General features: G+C 37.8%; 1 protein-coding gene across 3 annotated transcripts in view; it reads left to right on the plus strand.

Moving 5' to 3' along the window:
• CTTNBP2 (cortactin binding protein 2) overlaps positions 1-17,056 on the plus strand; it is a 158,182-nt gene extending 141,126 nt beyond the window's left edge. For 2 of the 3 annotated variants that reach the window (XM_037836308.1, XM_037836307.1), the window contains exons 15-20: positions 2,149-2,354; positions 2,717-2,902; positions 8,461-8,524; positions 9,789-9,921; positions 11,031-11,129; positions 15,707-17,052. In XM_037836308.1, the coding sequence (XP_037692236.1) occupies positions 2,149-2,354; positions 2,717-2,902; positions 8,461-8,524; positions 9,789-9,921; positions 11,031-11,129; positions 15,707-15,895 (877 nt within the window). In that variant the 3' untranslated portion in view covers positions 15,896-17,052. Of the gene's footprint in view, positions 1-2,148; positions 2,355-2,716; positions 2,903-8,460; positions 8,525-9,788; positions 9,922-11,030; positions 11,130-15,706 lie in introns of all 3 variants that reach the window. The other variant, XM_037836306.1, reaches the window with a different exon arrangement.
• The last annotated feature ends 2,381 nt before the right edge of the window (positions 17,057-19,437 follow it).

Genomic DNA, 19,437 nt, shown 5'->3' on the forward strand with positions numbered 1-19,437 from the left:
TGCTCTGTGCTCCTGTCAGAGGGCAACCATGGCTTGTCTGCAAGGTGATTCCTAAGAAAACCATATTTTTTATATGAATCTAGATAGCAGTTTTCCCTTTATTACCAGACTCTCATCAAAGCCATGTACAGCTTCTTATGTAGTTTCTCCTGCGTTAGGTCCCACGTGAGAAATTTCATCAAGTATTTTAGTCCAGAAAAAAAACCTGCATTCTATTCATGAATCGAAACATTCCTGCTATTTATTAATCAGACTTAATTACTATGTTTTCCTTTGAAGCAGTTTATGAGAACAGACATATATACAATAAGGTTAATGAAGTAAAAAATCAGGAGTAAGTTGAAAGGAGGGGGAAAAATGTGTCACCATCCAGATTAGTAAAGTTTCCATGATTAGCTAGCAGATTTATTCAGCCCTTTCTCATCGCCTGGGCAGAAAGCCATTTTGGAAGCCAGGGATGTAAATAATGTGTCTTCTCTATTGTAAGACAAATTATCAATTTAATAACAGCCAATTGGGAGAAAAAGAAATGCTCTATTAAATACACAGCATTTTCTGGCTAAAAGAAACAAATACGTTTATTCATATAATTATCCCTTTCCTCTTTGGTATCACAATTAAATGTAAGCTTTTTTTACATCCAGACTCTCAAGATTCTTTGGAACCACTTTTGGCCTTTCCTGTTAAGCAGAGTCATTGTCTAGAATTCTGAAGGCACTGGGATTCTAACCCTGTTTGCAAACTAAGAAGTTAGCCTGCCAGTTTCATGGGTGACAGACGATTCACAGGCCAGCAGGCAGCACAAGCTTCATGTTTGTGTTGGATCCTCTTGCCCACTGTCCCAGGGAATGATGCATAGTGGCCTAGCTCAGGGTGTGCATCTCGGCTGAGGAACCCCAAACTTAGGAGTCCCCCAATCTTTTAAAGGGGCTACTGGTAAACCCGTCTACTCTTTGCCTGGAAGGAGACATTATCTTGATTATCCTGGTCAGGAAACAAATGTGCTGTCTGTTCCAGAAAGACACACTGCATCTTCCAAGGCTCCTTGCTCCACTAACATCCTTGAAAAAAATAGTTCTGAAAAAAAGCTGGCACAAGAGGTGCAGAGATGCCATGGAGAATTGTCTCCTAATAGCCATGTTGAGGAACTGCTTTTTTATTTTTATTATTACCAAAACTCATCATGTTTACCCTTTTAGCACCTTAAAGGATAACTATAATTTTGGCCCAAGTTGTTAAACACCAGAATTTTGTCTATTCCCTACTGTAGTTTTATATTTTTCTTAAATTATGTTATGAACTGTCTTATCACTAGAAATGAAAGAGAAGCTTACAACAGTTGGATTTTTGGTACCTAGGTAGTAGTATGAATGATACATGAAAGGGTTATGCCAGTATCTAGTAGCATTGAAATTTTTCCTATGATGGGAGATTTCATTTTGTTTCTATATCCTTTAATTATATTAACTGTTTTCTAATGCTACAACAAAGTGTAATTGTTTTTGAAGGAATTTCAGTTGGCATTGTATGCTCCAAACTTGCATTAAAATCTCACTGCCTACTGCGATTAATGCAAAAAAATCTACCTGAGGTGATGGCTGGTGGACTCCATCCCCTCTCTGCATCCCCTACCCATGGGGCACAGTGAGTCCTTACCTTGGGCAGGCAGATTTAATTTGTCAGTGATTTATAAGAGGTATCCCAATGTCAGAAATATTAAAATGTAAAATATGTGTCTTAAGGAAATATGGTAAATAAGTTTAAGCTATTTAGACACAGACTTTCAGGAAATCATTTTTTTCTTCTAGACTTCTTCAATTTGTAAATTTACCTTCCTTCCCAACTACTGGTTATTCATGTATCCATTTATTCTACAGATACTCAAGCACTGATTCCTGCTTTCAAGGATCTCATAAAGTAGAGAGAGAGATGTAATCAGTCGATTTCATTTGAAATATGTTTTATTTTTGTGGCAAATTCAAAGTACTTTGGTATTGAATAACTTTGCTTATCCCAAAACAACCTGGAAACGGTAGCAAATCCTTAGAAATACTTTTCCCTTATCTTAAGACCTATCCTTTTTAGATTTGTGTGTAATTGGTGAAGAGTCTGCTCCTAATGCCAGGGGATCTGTCCCTCTCTTGCAAGGTGGATGTCTAAGCTGTGGAACGCCGTCATTGCACCCAGAGTTCAAGAAGCAATATTGTCAAGAGCCTCTGTGAAAAGACAACCCGGCCTCGGACAAACAACTGCTAAAAAATACCCTAGCCAAGGACAGCAGGCTGTGGTTAAAGCTGCTCTCAGCATCTTGCTTAATAAAGCTGTTCTGCACGGCTGTCCCCTCCCAAGAGCAGGTAAGTGGGCTCATACTAGGAAGAGGAAGTTCACACCCTTACATAATATTTCTTTGAATTTGTTTTCAAGGACCTCTTTTTTCCCTCTTTGCAACTAGAGAAATTATCTTGACATTAATGGTCATTTCGTCATATTGTTCAAGAGCTGTGTCTCTGTTTTTAATTTTTGCCTCATGTTTGAATTCTAGACCTCCAAGTAAAGTTTGTACTGGCTCTCAAAACCCCTGCTTGGTTATTAAGGAGCCCTGTGATTTCGAAGAGTCCATTGCTTTGAGAACTGGAAATGTTGTCTTTTGCTTCACTGTATGAAATCGTGTCATCACTGCCTTCCTTTTGGCAAACCATGATTTGTGTCGTTTCAGAGCTAGACCCGTATATAGCTGATTTCAAAGGAGGAAGTTTCCCTTTATCCATAGTTTCAAGTTATAACAGTAGTAACAAGAAGAAAGGAGAGAGTGGTGCCTGGAGGAAGGTGAGCACCAGCCCTCGCAAGAAGTCTGGCCGTTTCTCTTCACACACCTGGAGTAAGCCGGACCTGAGTGAGGAAGGTGAGGCAGGCAGGGATGCTGCCTACGAGTGTGGGGCGCTCATGGTCTGATTTCTGAATGCAGATGCACTCTTATTGTTCTCACTATTCATTTAACCAAACAGAATTCTGAGTATTTCAATGCATGTTGTAGTAGGAACTATTTCCAGAAATATTTGACAGCCCCCTACTGGAAAACTACCACTTTCATACAAGAACTCTGAAACTACATTTTTACTTTGTTAATGGCCATTTATTTTTTTGACATGCATAAGAATGTTTATTGTAGCTTTTAACAGAAAAAGTTTAGAAGCAACATAGACATCCATTGCTAGAAGAATATCTAAATAGTGATATATTCTTACAATGGAAAACTATATAGCAGTTAAAATGAATGAACTAGAGCTACATGGATCAGTGGTAAAGGGGGGAGCAAGTTTCAGAAAAATGCATGCAGTATGCTACCTTTATAAAAAGTTTGTAAAGCATAAAAAGAGTATCATATACTAAGGATACATACCTGGGTAGTAAAAGCATAAAGAACGAAAATACCAAATTCAGAGCATTGGTTTCGTCTTGGGGCAAGGTAACTACCATAGGCTTCAACTATGCTTACAATATTTTATTTCTAAAACTGAGTGGGTGGATACATGGTGTTTGTTAAATTTCCTTTAAAGTTTTGTAAAGATGTGAACTATTTCTTAATTAAAACAAGAAGCAAGCCAGACCAAGAGAGTTTGGAATATAGAGCACCCCTATCTGCATTCTGGGGCCCCCTAAACTAAATAAACATCTAGGCTATGTTCATGTGCTGTTCCCTTCGACCCATAATCTCTGTAGCTGGTGCTGCCCTGGGAGGCACAGTGTCCTGCCTCTGATCCTGAGAGTAGGCCAGGGTTCTGCTGAAGACGTGTTCATAAGATCCCCTGTCTCACTTGTGTGGGGTTGCTAGTTGAACAGCTATGCAGTCATACTTTATTATTATTACTATTATCATTACTACTTGTATTACTATTATTATCCTCAATGTGTATTCAGAAAATGAATTTTTATAAAGTTTTTTATGATTATTAAAGTAATGCACCTTCATTATATAGAATCTGGAAAATAAGAACCAACAACAAAATCAAAATTGCCTGTAACCATAATCCAGAGATAATCACTGCTGACTAATATGTATATATTTACAAAATTAGAATCACACAGAAACATAATTATAGATTTATTTTTCACCTTTAAATTTTCTTTGCCAACATGAGTTTATCAGCAGCGTAATATTTCATTTCATGAAAGAGTCATTATTCATCAGCCATTCCCATATTGTTGAATATCAAGGGCTTATTTTCCCCCTCTAAAAATAATGTTTTGGCATAGTTTTCATAGTAAAAGCTTTTTTCCACTCATATTTCAAAGATTTGCATCATTTTAAGTTAAATTACAAGACCACAAAGTACAACAGGCATAAACAGGTTTTGAATTAAGCAGAACAGATTCTTGGAAAGCATTCATCTCAACCAATAGGGAACCTATAGTACAGCCTGTGGGCATTTTGGAGCTATTGACATCTATCACTGTGTGTTACAGAAGGAATGGGTGCCATTAGTGAGTTGGTTAATTGGGGGTCTGTTAGAGTAGATTTGCTGAATCAAAGAGTGTATGTATGTTTATTTGGCAGATATCACCAGGTTTTCCTTCAGAAGTTTGCATTAAATTATATGCGAAATATCAGTGTGTGGGAGGGCTGGTTTCTCCATATCCTCACCCCACATACACTGCAACGTTATCAGACTTGCAAAGGGTTCACCAATCTACACACAGTAATCTATCTTGAATCTTTCAAAAATTCTTTCTTTTCCTCTCTTGTGGCACCCTTCAAGTCTTTTTAGTCCTTATGACTTTATTTTTACTTTATTTTTATTTTTTTTTTCTGAGAGCAACAGTCTCTGTGGCATCTGATGAGTTGGCTTCTCCTCCCATAATGTTTGTGGTAGGGTCATGTCTTGTGTTAGGCACTGTTCGTTCACTCTTGACTCTGTGCATCCCAACTTGCCTCTGCAGTGCTTGCTTGGAGTTTTTCTTCTAGATCAGGTGTCATCTCCATCTCAGCAAAAGGTACACAGCTCTTGACTGTGAGTGCACCTCCCTCTGTCTGTCTGTCTCTCTCCTATCATGATAGAGCTATTTTTTATGAATTTGTTTTTCTCGGTCTCCACAATTAAATTTATATAATAAAATCATTGCATATTTCTCTCCCTTAGCCATTCCTAAGCCAACTTTAAATTTTTAAAACTATCAACCATATTTGATAACAGTTTAAGGCCTTTGCAAGTGAATTAATTTTACATATTTCTTTTTCATATACAGTGTGTAATTATGTGCCAGATTCTATTCTACGCGGTGGAAATAGAGCAGTGAAAACAACAGACAAAAATCTCTGCCCTCATAGAGTTTACATTCTAATAAATCATTAAGTAGATTCCACAGGATGGCATGTTGTATATGAAAAAGAAATACATGTCTTCATTCTAACAAAACAGGCATTAACACATCTATCCCTGGTGTTCAACCTGTTCCTTTTGGCTTTGATAATAATCAGCAATTATATGAACTGCAAATATTCTCCCTAAAAGGAAGTTCATGTTTAAGTACAAATGAAAAGATGCTCCACCTGTGTACATAGTAGATTGCTTACATATGTGACTAATTTTGGGTCATCAGGAACCCCCTCCCATTGCAAGTATTTCTGATTTTGCAATTTTATGCCAACTTTAAAGCAGTGGAGTCTCCTCTTTGGGGGTCATTCAAATGCTGATGTATTTCTAAAATAATCTCTCTCTTAAAAGATAAGACATGGTTTTTATACTTAAGCTATATTTCATTGATTTTAACAAAATTTTAATATGTTTAATATCATTTTTAACCACCTTAACATGGACTAGAGTTTTCTAATTACCTTGTTAAGTGTATGGTAGAAAATTGTGACTACCTCTTTTTTTTTTTTTTTTAAGAGAGTCGAATAAAATGAGACTTATACTTTTTAAAGATAAGGGTTACATATTTATAACAGGGATATTTATTTTCAATCCCAAGGGCTTGCCATTACTTCCCAAAGTGTTTTATTAGGGGAGTAGAGGTCACCTCCCAGATATCCTGTAGAGACTCCCTAGATGGCTTTCTGAAGCAAGGATCAAACCTTTTCTTTGGTTATCTCCCTTCACAGATAACCAAACTGAGGTTCAGAAACCCTTGGCTACTTGCCGCAAATCATCTCCCCTGAAACATGGGGTTCATGTTTTTGTTTCTTGCAAGTCCAGGGCTGTTTTCTTCAGTCCCTGCCACCCTAATCCTGTGGCACATGTCATAATCCATGGGCATGCAGATGGCTGGATACCCATAAAGGCTTGTCACTGTGTCCTTTCCAATTTTATTAAAATTCCTATAGGGTTTAGGAGCAGCTTCTTTCTTGAGCTACATAATTACCTAAACATTAAGTACTGCCCATATCTGATTTAGAGTAAGTTTAAAGCAGTAACATGGAAATAAGTCAGAAAACTGTATTTTTGCTAAATATAAAAAGTAAAAAATTGAATTATAAATAATATAAAATTCATTTATATTTCAAACATTGTTTCATAGTTCCAGTGATGATATAATTCAAATATTATCATATTCTTTGAAAACTTGAAGCCTTCTTTGAAAGATTAATAACACTGTGTGCTACTACCATTGTTTGCACTGATGTCAACACAGAAGTTTATAACATCTAAAAACTAATTTTACAAAGTACAGAGATCATGGACCTGTTTTTAGTTTAAGAATCATGATTGACATGCCTTTCCAGTTATTTTGTATGGTCTTTATAATGGTGATATTTTTTCCCAATAATTGCATTGATATAGGAGTATTGGGTGTGGATTGATTTTCTTCTTTTTGACAACATTGTTAAATAAATACTAAAGTAGGAATCCCTTCACATACCATGTAGATCATTATGGAAAGCTTATAAAGTTTCTTAAAGATGCATCCCATTTGTTTTCTGGCTTAAAGCAGAGAGGCCAGGGATGTCAGATCAAAGGTTTCTAGAGGGCAGGTCTCGAGTCTGTGCACTTTTCTAATAGTTAATAGAAAGCTACTACTTATCAGTGCTTTCTGATGGATGAAGGTATCAGCAAAGAAACTAGTGCAGGTACTGTCTCTACTGATCTGCTTTTACTGAAGATTGTCTTAGGTTGCTGGGGCTGCTGGAACAAAGTACCAAAGACTAGTAGGCTTTAAATAATAGAATTTTATTGTCGCATACTTTTGGAGGCTAGAAATCCAAAATCAAGGTGTTGGCAGAATCATGCCAACATGGTGGCAGCTTGCAGGCCATCCATAACTCAGTCTCTGCCTCCATCACATGGAAGTCTCTCCCCCTGTCAGTCTCCTCCTACTGTGTCCAAGTTTCCTATGCTTATAAGGACTCCAATCATATTGGATTAAGGCCCACCCTGCTTCAGTTTGGCTTCACCTTAACTAATCACAACTTCAAAGATCCTGTTTACAAATGGGTTTAAATCCACAGGACCAGGGGTTAGGATTTGAGCATGTCATTGTGGGGAGCATGATTCAGTCCATAACAAGGACATACTAAGTTCAATTTACGTCTCAAAACATTCTTTAAAGACAGTTTGTGCTAGTAACATTCCTACAATTTTAGAATTTACTCAGAAGCAAGTAAATGCTTATAAAATTTTAGAGTATATATTATAGAAACAGGTATTTTATGGGAGTCTACAATGGTTTGCAACAGTGTTTCCCATAATTCACAATGAGAAATGCATTTTACATCATGACCAGCATAAGCAATTCTATTCATTTGTGTGTAAGTAAAATTAATAGAAATCAGTGTACTTACTACATGAAATGCAATTTTGTGTTTTCTGTTGTTTCCTTCTTTTGTTGTTCTTTTAAACGGGTCATAATCTGTGGTCAGAAAAACAGTGGTATGATTTGCAGTATTTTTTAAACGCTACGACTTAGTTTCTGTGTAATGCAAAGCTATTGTTAACAGATAAATTTCTATAGGAACCACATTGTGCCACGTAAACTGTAATATATTACGAGCCCAAAGATCAAAACTACACCAGATCCAGAGAGTCAGTGATGTTTGAGGGCAAGAGAAGGTAGAGAAAGGGAGACTGCAGTCAACAGAAGGCAGATATTAAATTCCCATTCTGGTGCTTTGGGAACAGGGACCTAGGGAAATAGGGGCTTGACTAACAAGAAGAGGAGCAGTTGATACAGGCAAAGTTCAGGATTCCCAAACTGATCGCCAGGTGGTGGCAGCTGTACTGACCTCAGTGGTAAAGGTGACTGAAGTAGCCATGGGCTGTTAGCCTCCAGCACAGGAGCATGTTAGAAGGGCAGGGCTATGTAAGGAGCCACTGCCCTAGGAAGAAATTCTACGAGAGATGGATGTTAGTCCAAGAACAGTATGAAGATGCTGCAGAGATCCAAGTCTGTTCCTTAAATAAAGAGCTTGCAATGCACAAGGACAAGATCCACTCTGTTAAAAATGATTTCATTTTTCTTTAACAGGTATAAAAAATACGACTATATTACAGCCAAACTGTAATAGGAATGCTTCTCTGTCAAAACAAAAGTAAGTACCCCTTTCGGATTTAACTCGTAACAAACAGTAAAGATAAATCAAGTAACTTAAACCATTGTTTTAAAAGCTACATGTTCTGTACAACTATTATACTGTTAATACAATTTTTAATAAGTCAATGTAGGTCATTCAAATGCTGCTGTACTTGAATGAAATATTTTTTTAAAATTCCTTAAGCTTAAGCTTAATATAACTGCCTATTTTAGTTTGTTGAATAAGGTCAAACTTATTGGCTTCATTTTTAATCAAAATTAATAATTCTTTATTGCACTGGACAAAGATATGGTAAAATCCTGCATGTATGAGCATTTAAACAGTCTTTAAAGAACTGATTTTTGTAAATTGCTAGATTTATAGAAATGTAGCATGACTTATTTAAAGTGGTAAACACAGTGAAAATTTTATTTTATTTTTTACTTTAAGTCTTGTTCCGAGGGAATTGTTGATTATTTTTGGCTTACAAAATTTGAGGGATAAAGGATGAACTGGTTAAAGTAGCAATGTTTGGGCAATGGAGAGGTCCCATTGTAGCCCTATTGTGGATCCTGTCACTTGGCAGGTAACATTTAGGACCCTATCCCCTTACTCACAGCAGGACAGAAGGGGAGGCAGGGGGTGAGGAGACAGAAGGGAAATAAAAGAAACTGGTATGACAAGGCCACTTTCTTCCTGGCCTGTTGCCGGATACATTATATACAATATCCTACGTAATTTTCCCAGAAACCCTGTGATAAAGGTATTAGGAACTCTTTACAGAGAAGGGACTGCAAGAACAGAGGTGTTAAAAAGAAAACAAAAAAACCTGACCCATGGCCATATTGCTCACAAGTGGTAAAGTCAAGTTTGAAACTCGTATTTGCTCCAGTTATCACGCTGCCCCCTAAACCACAGTTCTCAACGTCTTAGTTATATCTAGCCTGGCAGACAGAGAAGAAAAGGGAAGCACAAAGAGACTGGAATGTTATAAGTCAAAGTGACTTCCCATGTGAAATAAAACTTTATCCTGTTGAGAATTTTGAGTAGGAGTTACCAAAACTTTATGGAGATTTCTATAATACCTTAGTCTTCTAGTCTCTCAGGGTATGGGGGAGTGGGTTGTTGCAATAAATGGCATTCATGAAATCCTTTAAAGGATATTAAAAGCACTTTCCCTCCCTTTACCAAATTCCGAGAAGAGGTTCAGAGTCTAGATTTCCATGTTGGGACTGTGCTGTTGATCTCACGTTTTAAAACCCTTTCCTGACCTCTGTGTTAGGTCCTCGGAGAATGATCCATCACTGACGTTGAATCTGGACCAAAGACTCTCTCTGGGTTCTGATGATGAAGCAGACCTTGTTAAGGAACTTCAGAGTATGTGCTCCAGCAAATCTGAATCTGATATAAGCAAGGTAAGCAACACGAATGAGTGGGGGCATCGAAAGGCTCCATCTAACAGCAGAGAGACTTTTGGAGCCACATCATAGCAGCCATTCCCTGGAAAAGATTCCTCATTGAAAATAGTGTGGTTAAAGCTCCAAATCAAACCAACCATCACTTTGCTCAGAAAGCTGTTTCTTCCACAATATCTTATATACAGTAAGGGAGTCCTATTTAGTAAAGCTTGTTTTTCCAAGCTTCTCTGAAAGATCTAAAATTAAAGTTGTATATGTTAATCAGAGTAGCAGAAATCACACCAACACATTCAGGTAGCATTTTCATGAGCCTCAATTTGAGCTTCCCAAGACTTTTTCGTTTTCATATTCTTAATTCTGGCATATAAGTCATCTATCAGTAAGAAAATATTATAACAAGCATCACAGCAGACACATTATGGACAGAGCAATGGCAGTAACTTCCTTTACAATAAGAAAAATGATTGCCCTGTATAATGCCCTGTATAAGCGTGAAATTTAAGATCCAAATATGACCTGAAATCTCAAAGAAAGCATTAACTGCCTCAAGTTCAACCTGTTTCAGCACTCTGATAACTGCAGAAGTTTGAACAAATTTCCTTGATAAATGCCCTTTTCTGGAAAGGGAGCATAAGAAGATACTTATAACTTATACAGATCCCACTAAAGGATGCAATCATTACATTTCAATAATCATAATCTCTGGAACACAGTAGAATTCAGCCTTGCTGGAAATGAATCAAAATATTTATCCACTGGAAAGATAAGGTAATGATTAAAATCTTTGTAAATTTTACATCCTTTATTCCACATTATATTTATTTTTTTCCATAAAGCTGTTCTGATCTTCTTTGGACTTTTTAATAGACTGTTTTCCCCAAGAGAGTATTTTTCAAGAATTTGCTGTTAGTTTTACATGAAGGCTTAAGTCTTTCATGCCAATGGTACAGGATTTTCAGGTATGCTCCGTAGAGCTTCTGAGGATCAGGGAACAGGATAAGGATAACTTTTCTGCTTCAGGTTTTCCACAGTGACGTTAAGCCAGTGCCTTATGTGTGTCGCAGTGTAAGTGTGGAAACATGACTGGTAAATCGTATATTTTCCAGATTGCTGATTCCACAGATGATATAAGGAGGTTTGATAGTTCAGGCAACAACCCTGCATTTTCAGCAACTATTAATTTAAGAATGCCAGTGTCACAAAATGTAAGTATCTCTTTCCTCCCCTAAATGGGACAAAGAAGTTTTGCTGTGGAATTGACTTCACAAATCTTCTTTTCATATGACTTAGTTATTTTTAAGCCATAATTAGAAAATGGGGAAAAGTGTTCAATATTTAATCAGGCTTAGAAAGATTGCTGTTTGGTTAATATATTCAAAGAATATCAGAGAAAAGTAATTTTTTTTCCTTCTATTTGATGTCTAAAATTTATTCCAAGAGTTTGAGTGTCTTTTGAGAAGGTCCCCATTTGTTTTCATTGGAATATGCCAAAATTAGGAATAATGTTTTCATAGTTCTTCCATTTCAAAACATTGTTTTTTGAGAACTTAAGGTTTCCTTCATTTTGGAAAATTGGAGTTGATCACAGCAAAAGAAAGAGCCAGGCTAAGGTGTTTTATGCAAAAAAAAAAAAATCGTTTTTGTTTTAGTTCCTTAACTTGCCATAACCATGCATTGTGTTGCAGAGAGAGACTTTCCTTTAAAAATAAATCAGAATGTCAAATAGAAAAGCCAGGGTTCAAAGAGACTTCATTAACCTCTTGAAATAGCTTCAATGAACTATGATGCTAGTCTGTAACTGATTGGTTAATAAGTGGCAAAAGATGGCACAGCATGATATTCCTGGATGAATAGAAACCATAAAACTACTTCTTACCCATTAGTTATTTAATGAGGATGCCAATTTCTTAGAGGCATTTAGTAATATGCAGTTTGTTCTCCATGCCATATTGATTGCAGTTCACATCCACTCCTGTGCTGGTGCACAAAGGGGAGTGCAGAGAGCAGGATTATAAGTGAGCATGGTAAGACTATTAAATTATTAATCCTTATCTCATCATGAACAGCCCCAGGCCCCACAGCCTTGGCTCTCTCACTGCTTCATTAGGCCTCGTTACGTCTGAAGCTACCTGCACTGTGTGTGTTGGGGGAAGACAGGAGCTTATAGGGCTGAGGTCCCCTAATAAAATATACATGACAGATGACTTGTGAAGGAGAGCTTGGCCTTTCAGGGTTGGGGTTGGGGGTTGTTTTCAACTGAAGAACGATTTAGAAACACAGTTAAAGCAAAATTTGGAGAGGCAACCTGGGGTCTCTTCCGAGCATTCTGGTTGGAGGACACTTTGTTCAGAGGCAGGCCCTTGCCATCTTTAAAGCCTCAACTCTTTCCCCATATATGGGGTCCCACTCAGCTCTGGTTGACTGGGAGCAGAGCACACTCCTCACGCGTCCTTGTCAGTCCTGCTTTATTCTTTGTGAAACAGTCATTGGAAGGGGCATTGAGGGTGTGGGAAGAGGAACAATGAGCCACTGTCTCCACAGGGCCTATACACAAACGTCAGCTGTAGTGACTTGCTGCCAGTGTCTACTACAGACATTTTTGTACCACCAATTCCAGTCACGTGACCCTTTTGGGTTGCTATCATAAGGTACTGTCCGTTTAAATGCTGAAAGGGGATAAACTTAGGAAAGCTCAGAACATCTTTGCTTTTAAAGGGACCTTAACAAAATGCATCCTTTTTACTGTCTGGGTTATTTCAAAAGAACTCCATTGTTACTGAAATGTGAAATTTAATATGGGTGTTAGGACAGTAATTAATAAAAACAAGCATTTTCTGCATGCTGCCCTCTACCCCCTCTCTCTCTGCCTCCTGAAGAAACTGAAGCTTTCTTGTCCAATGGCTAGAAAATGTTTTTCTCAGAACCTGCCAGCAGAGGGCAAAGTAGCACTTATTTGGCAGCCTTCTGAAAGCTGGGCAGGCTCAGTCTGACTCAACTAGCATTTCTTGGTTAAGTGCCCAGTTCTTCTGGTATCAGGAAGTAGTAACTCCTGTGAGAGGCAAGAGCTCTTTGGGTTGGTTGAAGTCACTTTCTCCTGCGTGGGCAGAAGGCTGCCTACACCTCCACCAGAGAGGGGCTTTACAGCCACCTAGATCCCTTGGAAGGCAAGCCTGACCTGATTAGCCTCATCATCAACATTTGCCACATTACAACTCCTTGCTGCTCTAACAGTAACAGAATGTAGTTGGGTGTATCAGTCAGAGGGCATGTTAGTCAGCCTTCTAAATTAAATACACACACAGTATACACTTTAAAGTCATCAATAGAAAAAGCAGAGACTTATAAAAGCAAACACTAGTCCCCCTAAAGCAAAAGTTCTCATCTTTGGTTGCACAATGGCATCCACCTGAGGATTTTTTAAAATTCCAGGGCCTGGACTCCATCCCTTAGGTGTTCTGATGTAATTGTTCTGGATTGCTGCCTGGTGATTCTCCTGTGCAGCCAGAATGGAGACCCACTGCTCTAAAACATAGCACTGATCTGTCATCTTCCTCATTTTCTACCCTATTTCTTTCTTTCCAATGTATCTTTTTTGGGGTTGAGATACCTTCATGTAACTTGCTTTTTAACCTATTATAAAGTACAAATGGGAGGTGACAAGGATTGCCTGAGACGGAGATCTAAGCCACTGTAACTCTGCCAGTTTCTTATGCTTCCTTGGAGGTAGTTGGCTTTCTGATCGAACAACATGAATGCAGCTGTTTCATGATTGCCTGAAGAACTGTTATCAGGAAACCATCTCCTTCCTAAACCAAACTTTCCAAGCCTAGCCTTCTCCCTTTACCCATAAACATATGTGCTCTGGACCCTAAACTTGTTGCCTCTTTATTCTTCTTTGGGTACAAACTTGATGTTTGAGAAATTCAAAGCACTGAAACTTCTGTCAAAGGTATATCAGAGTAACATAGCTGTCTGCCTATTGAAGAGCAGTTGATTTCATCAGGATGATTTGGGGATGATTGAATGGAAGTGTTGTGCTCGGCTTTAAAGAATTATTAGGATTTTAATGGGTGGAAGTAGAGGAAAACTGATCTTTAAACAAGAGGTTGAAGCCAAATGTAAATAGGGACTTTGTGACATACTTGGGAGTTGGGGACTCTTCCACAGTTGATGAGGGCTAAAATCATCCCCTGACTTTCTTTTTGCACCTACACAGCCCTAATTCTTGGCTCATTTTGCATGCAACATTGGATTGGTTGGGAGAGAGAGAGGAAGTTTTCAAAGATAACTAAGGTCTCCAGCTCAATTAACTGGAAGAATATCATTTAACTAATTAGGAGCTAAGAGGAAAGGTTTTAAAAATGGGTGGGATTGGGGGAATAGGTTAAGTTTGGTTTTAGAAAAATCAAGTTTGAAGTGTAGGACAGACAAAGAGGTGAGTATATCCTTTGAGGGTTGGAAACTGTAAATCTGAAGCTCAAGAAATAATTGAGAGCCAGAGATATGACTTTGGGGACTATTTAATTAGAGATAGTAATGGAAACACTAAGAATGGGCAGAAAGGGGAAAGATCTCGAGGTAACTTGATGTGTTTAATGAACAGAAAGCCCAGAATAATGCTACCATTTAAGAGGTTGGTTCAAAAAAAGGATATTGTGGAGCTAGGGAAGGGGTTCTCAACTTTGGCTGCACATTAGAATCACATAGGAGATTAAAAAAAAAAAAAAAAAAAAAAAACCTATGTCCATGCCATAGCCCAGACCAATTAAATCTGTCTCTCTGGAGGTGGCGTCTAGTCATCAGTGTTTTTCAAAGCTTCCCAGGTGATTCCAGTGTCACAGCCAACGTTGAGGACCCCTGGTTTAATAAGACCCTTAGGAGAGTGCATATGCAAGCTGGAGAGTTTCAAGGAGGGAAAGTAATCAATGTCAACAGGTTTGGGGGCACTTAGTAGGCGTCATTTCATGTTTGCTGGTTTGCAGAATTTAATGCAGTATAGGGGTAAACACCGCTGGTGAAAGTTGAGACCTGAGGTTTTCTCCCAGCTTCAGCACTCTGTGACTGAGGGGAAATCCTTTTTCCTTTATGGCTCTCAGTGCCCTCATCAACAAAATGAGAGCTGTGGACTAGATGATCACAAGAAAGATGAGATCATGAGATTTCCAGGTATGGAAGATCTTGAGTCACCTAATCATAGAATTTCTGAGCAGGAGCCTAAATTCACTAGAACATGAGCTCGATGAGAGCAGGGTTGTTTCTTCTTTGTTTTCTGAGGTCAGCAAAGCACCTAGAACAGTGCATATCTCATAGTAAATGCTCCGAAAGTGCTGATTATTGATTCATAGTCCAATTTTCATTTTATGGATCCAAAATTAAAAGGCAGAAAGGTTAGGTGACTTACCCAAGGTGGCAGTTTATTTGTAGCGCTTCCTACAAATAGTCAGTTGGACTTGTCCATTTTGTTTTGTTCAGACCTAGGATTTCATGAAGGAGATCTCAGTTCATTGGCGCTTAATTCACTGTCTCCTCTCTCTGGGACTCATGGGATATCAGGAAGGGCCTAATGAACATCAGACAATGGAAACTATAGGTTTGTGGGAAACTATTCATTCAGCTGCTTCTTGTGCCTTTGGTTTACTTTTCATGGGAGCCTGTGTTTAGGGAGAAACTGTTGCCTGCTAGCTAAGACACAGAGAGGAAGAAGAGTTAGGACTGATAACAGGAGAGGAAGCTGGTAGCAGTGGCACATGTGATGAAGTTTTTTGTTTCTCTTCTCTCACAGGAGGTCAGTCCTCTCAGCAGCCATCAAACTACAGAATGCAGCACCAGTAAATCAAAGACTGAGTTGGGTGTTTCAAGAGTTAAATCTTTTCTTCCTGTTCCTAGAAGTAAAGTCTCCCAGTGTTCCCAGAACACCAAAAGAAGTAGCAGCAGCAGTAATACAAGGCAAACAGAAATAAATAACAACTAAAAAGAAGAGATTTGGAACTTAGGCAAAAACAAACAAATAGAAAAACCTAACAAATAGGCCTGCCTACAATTTTCTCACTATTAACTTCTGTATATTTCACACCAAAACCAAGGACAATAAGATGTAAATAACTTTAAATGAATCAGATGTTTTCACTGTAATATAAAGTATGAGTGCGGGACCACTATTCAATTTTTTTGTAAAGAGTGTATTTATAACCAACATTTTGTTGCTTTTATTTTTATTCTCTAGGATTGAACTTCAATACCAAGAAATCATGCCAACTTTTCAAGTAGTTTTATAATAGAAAAATTGTAATAGTTTTAATCAAGATGTTCAGGGGTATTAAAACAAAATTGTGTACTGTATATCTATATCTCTATATATGTACATATGTACATATGTATATTCAAGAAAGTCCATGAATCATATTGCATACTTTACATTAAATGTGTACAGCATTGGCTTAGCTAACATCTACCATTTTAGAGGGACTTCATAATTTTATGTTCACTTGATGAGAAAATGACTGGAATGGGGCAATAAGTCACTTCTAAACAGTTACTTTCCATTATAAGCCATATTAAATAATTTGCCTGTTAAATTCTAATTTTACATTTTAAATATTTTAATGGTTACATTACTGTTTGGTTGCATCATGTATATTTATGCTTATGAGTTTGCATTATGACTCCTATAAAATATGAAATTATAATGCAATAAAAGTGTTATCTTTCTTATAAAAGTTTTGTACTTAAGTGGATATAAAAAATACCTGCATCATAAATACTTAAATAAATTAATTCAGAACTAATTCCTCTCAACATTACTTCTAATAGCACAACTAATAGTAAAATTGATATTATTTTCTAGAAATGTTTATTCTAAAATTACTGAGAAATTTACTTTTACTTACACAATGTTGAGATGCTTTGACACCAAATAAAATGTTGAATAAGTGAAGTAACTTTGCTGCGGTTTCAATCTATAGCTCTTCATAGTTTATTCAGGCAATAGATACTAATGTTCAATTTTAGAGACATTCATAAAACTTACCCTCCATGTTGGTATTTTACTAGCTATTCACAGAAGGACCCTTGTTAGAGAATGGTGGGTAGTTGGTATAAATTAAATAAAAATAAAACATTTAAGTGAAGCTTCGGAATTAGGGGTGCATGGAACAAAATATCTTCCTTTTTGTTTTTTTTAATAAATAAATAATACAAAAATATATGATTTTATACAAGGAACCATTTATTTGTCTAAGTAAGTAGTTTAAGCCCTTTTTATGGCCAGAATGGTTATTTACATTGAATAGCACACCCAGGATTCACCTTATAAAAAGTGCTTGCAAGTGTCTTGAAATAAATAACAAAATGTGTAGTGAAGATTATGTCACCCAGGGTGACGTAGAAGATGACCTTTGTTTTGAGGCAGAACTAGATTCCAGCCTATTTCAATATCTGTCCTTCTCAGGCTTCACCACTGCAAAGCAAATCCTGGAGTTGAACAGCCCTGAACTCATGCGCAAGGAAATGTACAGCAAGATGGGGAGGACTAGTGTAAGGCAGAGGGGGCAGATGGGAGGAAGGGATTATGGGAAAGAGCTGTAGGCTTGAGAAGACAACTGCATTGGGCTGGGTTCAAATTCTGGGTGCCATGGGGCTATTTAATACCCTCAAATGTTTATACAAGACAACACTAATCTTAGGAACAAAACTAAATGCTTTCAAAATCAAAGACAAATATATCTAAATTCGGGTGGCTCTACTGTGTTTTTCCCCTGCTCTCACCCACTCAGATTAAAACCTACGTGCTTTGTTACTGATAAAGCATTGTATTTTTGTTCATTCAAGGAACAGAGGAGAGAAAACAAAACCAAATTTGGAATAAATTACCTATAGTAACTAACCCATGTATCGGGTTTTGTAGCTTTGGTTTGTCAATAAAATTCAACAGATGCACTTTTTAAAATTGGTTGGCAGACTACAAGAGGGCATTAAATCAGGGGTTTTCAAAATGCAGGCTGAGACTCATTAATGGGTCACTAGATCAATTTAGAGTTCAAATTGGCTTTTTTTAAAAAAAGAATAAGATAGAGTTCATAATGGTGAGTTCTATCCTATTCTTTTTCTAGGATAGAGTTCATAATGGTGAAAGTAAGAACTGGTTCTAGGATAGAGTTCATAATGCTGAAGGTAAGAACTGTTTGCAAAACTTTTGTCTCAGTTATGGAGATGTATGAATGTATCTACTGGATCATAATGTAGTGTTTTTCTTACTGTGGATCATAGCAGAATACCTTTGACAGCCAATACCATATGATGGGACCTACTGGTGTGGGTCTGGGTGAGCTGGATGTAATATCATCTTTGGTGATAAAAAGCCTTGGCGCTGAATTAAGAACTGTAATTTGTTAGCCATTTGACCTGAGCCAAGCAGCCCATTAGAGAAACCCCAGGTATTTTTAATTCTGTGCTGACCCAGGCAGAGGTGGAGTTAACAGAGCCAGAAAGACAAAGGAGGAGTTCAAGTGGAGAAGATAATTCCCTAGGTGGTGTATCTTCCCTAAAAAAAGGGGGGTGGGACCAGCTCAAGTGGCTGCCCTCTCTCAGAGAATTCAGACCTGGGGGAAAACAAACCAGAAACAACTTAAGCTTGGCTTCTGACACCCTGGGCCCCTCGCCAGGTCAGGGTCCACTGTCAATTAAAGGGACCACACCTCTTTACACAAGTGGGGGGGCTGCGGGCTGACAAGAGCCACCTGCTGGGTGGGATAGGGAAAGCACAGAGTCTAGAGGCCTCACGTGAAAGTCTGTCAATCTTCTAGGACTCGCCCTCAGGGAAACTAAATACTGAATACACTCTGCTCCTGAGACTGAGCCCCTCTGGTCCGGGAAAATCTGATTGGGGCAATCAAGGAAACCAGATACCTAGACAATAGAAAACAAAAAATCACACTAGCAAAAATGAAGATACAGCCCAGTCAAAGGAATAAACTTACACTTCAACTGAGATACAGGAATTGAAACAACTAATTATTAAACAAATCTCCTAAACCAATTAAAAAATCAATCCAAAAATCAATTCAGTGAGTTCAGGGAAGATATGGCAAAAGAGATGAAGGATATAAAGACATTGTGTAAACACAAGGAAGAAATCGAAAGTTTGAAAAAATTGGCAGAACTTATGGGAATGAAAAGCACAACAGAAGAGATGAAGGACACAATGGTGACATACAGCAGCAGATTTAGAAGAAAAGATTCATGAACTGGAGAACAGGACATCTGAAACCCTACACACAAAAGAACAGATGAGGAAAAGAATGGAGAAATATGAATGCCATCTCAGGGAACTGAGTGACAACATGAAGCACATGAATGTACATGTCACAGGTGTCTCAGAAGGAAGAAGGGGAAGAGGCAATAATGGAGGAAATAGTCATTGAAAATTTCCCATCTCTTACGAAAGACATGAAATTACAGATCCAAGAAGTGCAGTGAACTCCAAGCAGAATAGCTCCAAATAGACTTACTCCAAGA

Source organism: Choloepus didactylus, chromosome 5 (genome assembly GCF_015220235.1).
Source record: "Choloepus didactylus isolate mChoDid1 chromosome 5, mChoDid1.pri, whole genome shotgun sequence".
Taxonomy (NCBI): Eukaryota; Metazoa; Chordata; class Mammalia; order Pilosa; family Megalonychidae; genus Choloepus; species Choloepus didactylus.